This window comes from Pteronotus mesoamericanus, unplaced genomic scaffold (assembly GCF_021234165.1).
Source record: "Pteronotus mesoamericanus isolate MK-2021 breed Mesoamerican mustached bat unplaced genomic scaffold, CSHL_Meso_final contig_73, whole genome shotgun sequence".
In the NCBI taxonomy this organism is placed as follows: domain Eukaryota; kingdom Metazoa; phylum Chordata; class Mammalia; order Chiroptera; family Mormoopidae; genus Pteronotus; species Pteronotus mesoamericanus.
The window spans coordinates 10,522,285-10,531,680 of NW_026555245.1; the positions used below are offsets into that span (position 1 = coordinate 10,522,285).

A 9,396-nucleotide genomic window follows, 5' to 3' on the forward strand; every position below is an offset into this window, starting at 1 on the left:
GCAGTATAACAACCCTCAGAATGGTGCTTTCATACGCCCAGGCTGAAGTACAGGTTCCCTTGTTCAAACCGCCAGGGCCGGTAAAAAGCCAAGAAGCTGCAAACTGGAGAGGGCGGGGCCATGCTAGGGGCGGGGCTACGGAAGCCGATGGGTGGGGGCCTGTCGGGCTCCACTGTGCTGTGAGCGGCGCTCGCATTTATATCCTCTCTTGCCGCTGCCACCGTTGCTCCTGAGACAGAGGGGCAACCTCCCATCCTCTGAGTTGCCAGGCAGCTTCTGTTGGGTCAGCGGCGTGAGGGGAGAGCCCCGGCGTGGCCCCGGCACCTCCTGGTCCGTTGTACTCCCTCCCGGCCCCTCGGCCGAGCCCCTGTCCGTGTCCCCCGGCAGGTCCGGGGGATTGGGAAACCACCTCCACGGAGGCTCCGCCGGACTTGCAGACTGGGCCTCAGCCCGCGCCCGCAGTGGACGGCGTCATGAAGCATCTGCCACATTTCTGCCGCGGCGAGGTGGTGCGGGGCTTTGGCCGTGGCTCCAAGCAACTGGGCATCCCCACAGGTGAGCAGTGGAGGGCGCGGACGCGCTGAGGCCGTGCCACGTGGGAAGGGGACATCAACTGGGGCTTTGGACGGGGGTCAGACAGTATCTTGGGACTGAGGACAAAGGTGACACCCTCCCTTCTGCCCATCCCCGCTCAGTTGAGGTGGAGGATCCTTGATCGGGCTGAGGGATCGGGACAAGGCTGGTGCTTTCAAGTATTCCAGGGAACTGCCTTGAGGGGTGGTGAGGGCAAGAAGCTGGACCTGTTTTGCGGTCTCCCTTTGCCATTTCTGTGGCTGTGATAGAGCTGCTAAGCATGGCACGAGCCCTTCCCATTAGAAAACATAACGTGGGCAGATTGGCTAAGTTTTCATGCCAACAGTAGGGTTTTTAAAAAAATCTGTTACTAGATTGTGTCCAAGTGATCACACAGGCAGTTGAATGAAAACCAGATCTCTTTTTTGGCCCTTCTGCATGAGTTTTAGTAGTCCAGACTTGAAGGTAAGAGTAATTGATTTTTTAAAATGCAGTCAGGGCTGCCTCCAGACCTATTAAAGCAGTCTGTGAGTTTGGAGACTAGTTATGTGTATTTCCAAAATGAGAATCTTTCTGATTCCAAAAGACCAGGTCTAAAAATTCTAACTCTTTGTCTATTTGTCTTCTACCTCGAGATTGTGATCTGGTACCTTGTTCCTAACCTAGTAACATGAAGAGGAGAAATTTGATCCACAATATGAAATGGTGGGAATGATAATCGTAGGAAAAGTCGTAGCAATCTTGTGAGCCTAATTATTTAGACTAGCTTTGCATGCTATTTTTATGAGTAATATAACACTCTTAACACTCAGAATATTTACTTCTGTTTTTAAGCTAACTTCTCTGAACAAGTAGTAGATAGTCTTCCGGCTGACATATCCACTGGCATTTATTATGGATGGGCCAGTGTTGGAAGTGGAGATGTCCATAAGGTGGTGATAAGCATAGGATGGAACCCATTCTACAAGAACACAAAAAAGTCCATGGTAAGAATGTATTTCATTCTAATTGAAAATGGGGGGATGACCTAGAGTAATATGCAGTATTAGATGTACCTATAGTGGTGTGGACTACCTCAGTGGTAATCACATAGTCTAAATTCTGGAATTTTGGGCAACATATTTGAAAGATTTAAGAGTGAAGTATTTAGTTACTATTTCAATGGAATAACTTTCCAACCTTTGTCTTTCAATCTGTTTGTGTCTGGATCTAAAGTGAATCTCTTGTAAGTGTATAGTTGAATCTTCTCTTTTTAATCATTCTGCTAATCTGCCTTCTGATTGGAGAGTTTAACCCATTTACATTTAAACTAATTACTGACAAGGAGGGAATTATGCTATTTTGGTATTTGTTTTCTATATGCCTTATAGCTTTTTTGCCCATTATTTTCTCCATTACTGCCTTTTGTGTGCACTTGACTTTTTTTTTGTAGTGACATTTTGATTCCCTTCTGATTTCCTTTTGTGTATGTTCTGTAGATATTCTTAGTTTTTACCATGGGGGTTCCATTAAAGAGTCTAAAGTTAAAAAAGTCTAATTTGAATTTACACCAACTTTAAGAGCATATACAAATTTTTGTTTTGTAAATCCTCACTTGAGGATGGAGATATATCTATCCCTATAGATATATATCTGTATATACATATATGGATACACACACATGGAGTGAAAGAAGAAATTACAGTTTTATACACTGTGCCCAATAACATAACATAACAATTTTTATGCATTTATTTTTAAAGTCTTGTAGAAAATAAAAAGTGGAGTTGCAAACAAATTACAGTAATATTAATTTTTATAACTGCCCATGTATTTACCTTTGCAGGAGATAAAAGTGCTTGAAGAGCATGTTTCATCAAACTCAGCTTGCCACAGTTTCTGTAGTTCATTCACCCTTTAATTACTTGGTCACCCTGTTAACAAGTTGGTGTCCTGAGGGTTGTGGTAGTCAGTGTCAAGGATATTAATTCCTTTTTATTCAAAATTTTACTGAAAAGAAAGACCACAAGTCACATTCATTCGTTCATAGTATTGGTTGGCCAAAAAGTCTATATGATTTTTTTCAATAAAATAAAAGACACATTTTTCATTTTCACCAATAACTTTATTGATTTGGATATTTTGAGTATGTTAGCTATCTCCTGTATGGTATAATATTGATTGTTTTCAATTACTGTCTCGATTTGATCGCTATCAACTTCAACTGGTCTACTTGACCATGGAGCATTGTCTAGTGAGAAATCACCAGCACAAAATTTTGCAAACCACTTTTGACACATTTGGTCAGTCCAGCATCTTCTCCATTCACTGAACAAACCTTTTTTTTGCGTTTCAGTTGTGTTTTTACCTTTCTTGAAATAATAAAGCATACTATGTTGAAAATGTTGCTTATTTTCTTTATCTTCAATATTAAAATGGCTACACAGAAATTCACCAAATTTGATAAATGTTTTTTAAATGAATGCTTATATGACAGCTGTCACAATAAAATCTGACAAAAGTTTTTTGAATGAAATTAGAGAAAACCAAGTGCTACTAGGGCCACCTTACAGAAAAAAACAAACTTTTTGGCCAGCCCAATATAAAACCATGGGGCACCTAGGTCTTCTAACCCAAATGCCTCAATTACAGATGAGAAAGCTGAGTCATAGAGAAGTTAGTTATGCCTTTAGCCGCATATGCAGCTTGAAACTGTAGACTCTAAACTTGCTCCTCTTAGTACAGTACTGCTTTGCTTCTCCTAAACACTTGGAACTTAACATAGTATATAAGTTCAACTCTTCTATAGATGATTTAGTTATCTAACAAAACCAAAGCTTTGATAATAGCTTTAAGAAAAGTTCTATTTTTTAACTTTTTTTATTTAATGATTTTAGAGATAGAGAGAGAAACATTGATTTGTTGTCCCACTTATTTATGCATTGGTGATTCTTATATGTGCCCTAACTGGGGTTGAACCTGAAACCTTGGCATATCAGGACAATGCTCTAACCAACTGAGCTACCCAGCCAGGGCCTAAAAAGTTCTATTTCTAATATCAATGTTTCCTTTTTTTAAATCATTTAAATCAGAGTTCCTTTTTTAATGGGCTTCATAAAATCCATAAATCCCATTAAGTGTATAAAGGGTGAACTTGCTATATTTAGTAAGAAAGAATTACTCAGATTTTCTTGTTTGATTTCTTTAAAATAGGCCATTCTTATTAAACATAGTATTTCAAAATATACCTCTAGTGTCAAGTTACATATTTCTAAATTGCGTAACAACCTTTCAGTGCCACCATTGGAGCCCAGCCTCAACTGTCTTATTATTTACTTGCTCTTTACATTGGTTTTTCTGCCTTTTTGATCTCAGATTCTCTTATTAGGCGCCTCCTAAAATTCTGATTTTTCCAAAGTGTCTTTTACCTCCTGCAGCACTTTGCTTCAGCATGTGTCATACCCATTCATTATATAATTCCCAGACCAGGAGGCAGCTTGGGCTCTTCTGCCCCACATCAGCCTTCAGCCTTGTCCAGTCCTCAGAAGTTCCTCTAACTGGTGTGTGTTAGAGACACTCAGACCCCGACTATCTTTGGAACTCGCTTTGTTAGGGGTAACATTTCTTAATACTTTAGCCATTCCCTTACTAGTGTCTTTGCTCAGTTTCCACATTGCTGAGACTTAATTACTTTGCTGCATGTTGATTTTTTCTGTAAACAGCAAATCATACCAGGTTTGTGGTGTAACATCTACATTAGTCAGTAATGTTTATATGTAAAGTCGGGCAGGAACAGGAGCAGTGGAAAAATTCAGGAAAAACTGCATGTAGATTTTAACCTGTCTTTCAAAATTTAACAAGGGTTGATTGGCTTTTTTTATGTGTATATTTTGAATTTTAGGTATTCTGCATTCTGATGGCAATTTTTTTTTTTTTTAACATTTCTCGACTGTAGGAAACCCATATCATGCATACCTTCAAAGAGGACTTTTATGGGGAAATCCTCAATGTGGCCATTGTCGGCTACCTCAGACCAGAAAAGAATTTTGATTCTCTAGGTAAGTTCTTAGTTAGATTATCTTAAGTATTACTGTAGGTACTTATGCTTCTGCTAGTAACAACCATCGTAGTACAGGTAGTACTTGAGCATTTAATGTGTGCCAGGCATTATTTTAAGTGCCTTAAATGAATTAACTCATTCCATCCTCACAACAAGCATATGAGGACCTCTTCTGCCCATTTTTCAGGTAAGGAAATTGGCACAGAAAGATTACATAATTTGCCCAGGGTCACATAGTAAGTGATGGACCATAGATTCAAACCCAGCAGGCTGTCTGCCATTCCAACAGTATGAAGTTAATAAATTCTTTGTTTCCTTTTCATATTTTAAGGACCAAGTAAGAATTAGTAAGTTGTAATGAATAGTGGATGTTTTGCTGTGCTTGGTGTAAGAAACAGTCAAAACATTATATCAAGTATCTTAGTGTGGTATGATAGTTTGAATTGTAGAGTTTTGTTTACAAGTATAAATGCTGAAGAGAATTAATAGTGAATTTATTTCTTCCATTTGGTATTTGCAATGTACTTTTTTGCTGATGCCTTTCTCTAAGAAATTGCTATAAGGTTAGAGAAGTATTTTGTGTGCTATTGACTTTTTACTTAAGTCTGTGAGAATGGATAGAACAATTACTGGACAACGACCCTGTTCCAGAGACACTGCCAGCTTTGTGAGGTGTTTTGAGGAGAATTTGAACAAAGGAGTAGTGAAAAATGTAGCAATAGTTTTCATCTTTATCTGGTATTTTTTCTCTGCAGAGTCACTTATTGCAGCGATTCATGGTGATATTGAGGAAGCTAGAAAACAACTAGATTTACCAGAACATTTGAAACTCAAAGAAGATAATTTCTTCCAGGTTCCTGAAAGCAAAATAATGAAAGACCGTTGAGGAAAAGTCATCTTCCTTATTCATTCACTGTTTTCCAGTATTTTACTGCTCATAACTGTGTAGTCTCATCCTGGCCAAAAACCAAACATTTTCCTATAGCTGTGAATTTAGTTTAAACAGGACAATGTAATTATCATTATGCTTTAACTGTTAAATTAAACCAATCATGGTATAGTACTAAAAAGATTCACTTTAAAAATCAAGATTCTTTTCATGTCATGTGTTGACTAAAATTTACCACTAGAAAGGTCTTAAGTGTCTTATAAGGGAAATGAAGTGTATGTAGCTAGGGGTAAAAAGACAAGTCACTAGTTTGAAATGAAGACTAATTCTCATGGTAAAATACTAACATGTATGTACTTGTATAGCATGTGCTGCTAAACAGAGAAGGCTTATGAAAGTAAATGTATTAAACAGGTTTTATAGTTTATTATAAACCCCTCATACTTTGTATTTTTATATTTTCTGCATTAATATAGTACTACAAACATGATGACTTGTGAAATTTTAATGAGTCATTTTCTTTATGAGGTCGAATTATTGTAGTGTGTGTGTGTGTGTGTGTGTGTGTGTGTGCGCCAGCTGCTTCAGTTTTAATTGGTATAGACTCCCTCTTCCTATTAGGTTTTTTTTTTTTTCTTTTGGTTTGTCTTTTAAAACATTAAGTGAGTGTTTTTCGAAGTTGTAGTTTTATTTTTGTGTTATATAGCACTTTTCTCTTTTTAAGAGTAGATATTCCTCACCATTTTTCTTTTTTCCTTTAAATAACCACCTGTGTCAATTTTTTTTTTATTTAGAATATCCTATGACTTACAAGGATTGCATCTATCTCTACCATTTCATCCCTTCACTATATGAAAGAACCCTGAAAGTATCACCTTTAGGTTTCTGCAAAGTTTAAACGAACATGTGACAGTTCGTTTTTATTGTACTGGGTTCTTAAAGACAAAAAATAGTTGTTCCCTACTTCCCCAGGGAAAATGTTTTAAGAGCCAATTAAACTATGAAATAGAAAATTATTTAATTTTTAACACGATTATGTAATCCTGAGCAAACAAACTATTGTAGTTGTGCACGCACAATATGATTTATGGTAAGAGTGCTTGTAGCTTGGGGGAAAGGTACAAATAATAAAGTTTGAGTAAATCGTCATACTATGCATTTTTTTCTTCCTAACAACTAACTCTTGTTTATATTGGAAACTTTATATTGGCAAGAAGTTAAATTCTTTGGATACTTAGGAAATTAAGATTACAGGTTCTTTAGGCCCCAGAAACAGTACATTGTATTACTCACTTAGGCACCAGGTTTGGTTGAGGGGTGGGGACAGGCATATAGACGGTAATTTTTTTTCATCAGTCTGTACCGTGTATCCATGCCTCTGTTTCTTTTCAGTTTTATTTTTTCCCATTACCATTTAGTCCTCTTGTATCCCCCTTCTCCTGCAAACACCACACTCCTGTCCATGTCCACGAGTCCTTTTTTCCTTTTTGTCAGTCCTTCCACCCCTTCTCTCCTGTCCCCCGTATAGTCCTGCTCTCTGAGTCTGTCTCTATTTCGCTTGTTAGTTCAGTTTGTTCATTGGATTCCACATATGAGTGAAATATGTTATTCATTATTTGTCTTTCTCTGACTGGCTTACTTCACTTAGCATAATGTTCTCCAGGTCCAGCCATATTGTCGCAAAGGGTAATTAATAGAAGGTAATTTTAAAGATAACGTATTGCAAGTAATTTTTCACTAAGCTGCACAAATAACTGATTTTAACCAAAATATAAGGTATTTGGAATAACAAAAAGTTAATTTAGGGGAAGTGGAAACATGAATAAATTCAGTGGGATTGTTTTCGGTGTATGAATTTATGGCAAATGATGTGTCTTCATGTCTTCTCTATAAAAATACTTAGGAAATGTAATTTAATGTTAGAAATCCTATACTTGAAAGAAGCTTCAAATATCAGTGGCTTTATGAAGCAAAGGTAAGAACAAATGTGTGTGTTTGAATAGATTGCTGCCAGTTATGTCCTCAATGTGTGAAAGTTTTTTGATAGTTTGTCACCTTACATTTTGTGAAATTGCCATCACTTTTGAAAATCATATAGTGTGTGGGTTAGGAGTTAGGTAATACCATTTAATGTTTTTTTTTTAAGCTTTAGTTTAAATATTGATGTATTATAAGAAATTACAATAGTACCATTTTTGATTGGTCTAAATGATTTCCGGCTTTGAAATAAATCTTGACTAACCGATGTCATAACTTTGCTCATCTTGTTCATTCAATATACAGTTGACATTCATTATATTTATTTCAGGTGTACAGCACAGTGGTTAGACATTTATGTAATTTACAAAGTGTTCCCCCAATAAGTCTAGTACCCACCTGGCACCATACAGAGTTATTACAGTGTTATCGACTATATTCCTTATGCTGTGCTTTACATCCCCATGACTGTTTTGTAACTACCAACTTGTACATTTTAATCACTTTATCTTTTGCATCCAGCTCCCCATCCCCCCTCCCACCTAACAACCTTCAGTTTGTTCTCTGTATGTATGTCTGTTTCTGTTTTATTTTGTTCTTTAGATTCCACATATAAGTGAAATTGTATGGTATTTGTCTTTCTCTGCCTGACTTATTTCACTTAGCCTAGTATCCTCTAGGTCCATCTATGCTGTTGCAAATGGTAAGATTTCATTTGTATATATGCCAATCATGGGCACTTAGGTTGCTTTCATATCTTGGCTATTGTAAATAATGCTGCATTGAACAGAGGGGTGCATATATCTTTTCAAATTAGTGTTTTGGATTTATTTCAGATAACCAGAAGTGGAATTGCTAGGTCATGAGGTAGTTCTGTTTTTGATTTTTGAGGAATGTCTAGAATTTTTTCATAATGGCAAGGCCAATTTATAGTACCACCAACATTGCACAAGGGTTCCCTTTGCTCCATATCACCAACATTTGTTGATTTATTGGTGATAGCCATTCTGACAGGTGTGAGGTGATATCTCATTGTGGTTTTAATTTGCATTTCTCTGATTAGTGACGTTGAGCATCTTTTCACTCATCTGTTGGCTGTGAGTACGTCCTCCTTGGAGAAGTGTCTGTTTAGGTCCTCTGCTCATTTTTTAATTAAATTGTTTTTTGGGGGTTTTTTTTTTGGTGTTAAATAGCATGAGTTCTTGATAGATTTTGGACATTAACCTCTGATTGGATATGTCATTGGCCAATATATGCTCCCATTCAGTCCATGCAGTGGGTTGGCCTTTTTTTTTTTTTTTTGGATGATTTTCTTTGTTGTGCAGAAACTTAAGTTTGATGTCTCATTTGTTTATTTTCCCTTGACCTCATTTTTCACCTGTATAAATAATATGATGTAACCTCTTATCTGTCCTACTCGAAATAGGAATCATCCCTTAGTTCCACGTATCCACACTGAATGTGCTGGCTCCCTGCGTGTTAGTCACATAATAGCCAGCTAAGTTATCAGAGAGAGACCACATTCATGTAACAATACAGTATATTGTTATAAGTGTTCTATTTTATTATTTGTTGTTAATATCTTACTGTATCTAATTTATAAATTGAACTTTATTGCCCTGGCTGGGTAGCTTAGAACATCGTCCCAATATACCACAGTAGTGGATTGATCCCTGGTCAGGACACATACAAGAAGCAACCAATGAATCCATAAATAAATGGAATAGCAAGTTGATGTTTCTCTCCCTCTCTCTTCCCCCCACCTTGAAATCAATAAAAATAAAACGTAAAATAAATAAAACTTTATTATTCTCTGTATAGGAAAAAATGTAGCCTATATAGGATATAGTACTATCTGTAATTTCAGGCATCCATTGGGGGTCTTGGAACATTTCCCACAGATGAAGTTGGGGGGTCA

At 37.1% G+C, this 9,396-nt stretch overlaps 1 protein-coding gene across 1 annotated transcript; it reads left to right on the forward strand.

The window, feature by feature from the left end:
• Positions 1 to 255: 255 nt before the first annotated feature.
• Positions 256 to 7,739, forward strand: RFK (riboflavin kinase). The gene is made up of 4 exons (XM_054583009.1): positions 256 to 555; positions 1,408 to 1,559; positions 4,508 to 4,610; positions 5,368 to 7,739. The coding sequence occupies exons 1-4, from the start codon at positions 474 to 476 to the stop codon at positions 5,496 to 5,498; spliced, it is 468 nt and encodes a 155-aa protein (XP_054438984.1). The 5' UTR covers positions 256 to 473; the 3' UTR covers positions 5,499 to 7,739.
• The last annotated feature ends 1,657 nt before the right edge of the window (positions 7,740 to 9,396 follow it).

Excerpts from the sequence above, each read along its gene's own strand:
- RFK (XM_054583009.1), top strand. The coding sequence starts at position 474 with ATGAAGCATCTGCCACATTTCTGCCGCGGCGAGGTGGTGCGGGGCTTT. Across the intron at positions 556-1,407 it reads GCAACTGGGCATCCCCACAG|CTAACTTCTCTGAACAAGTA; the intron begins GTGAGCAGTGGA and ends TCTGTTTTTAAG. Across the intron at positions 1,560-4,507 it reads AGAACACAAAAAAGTCCATG|GAAACCCATATCATGCATAC; the intron begins GTAAGAATGTAT and ends TCTCGACTGTAG.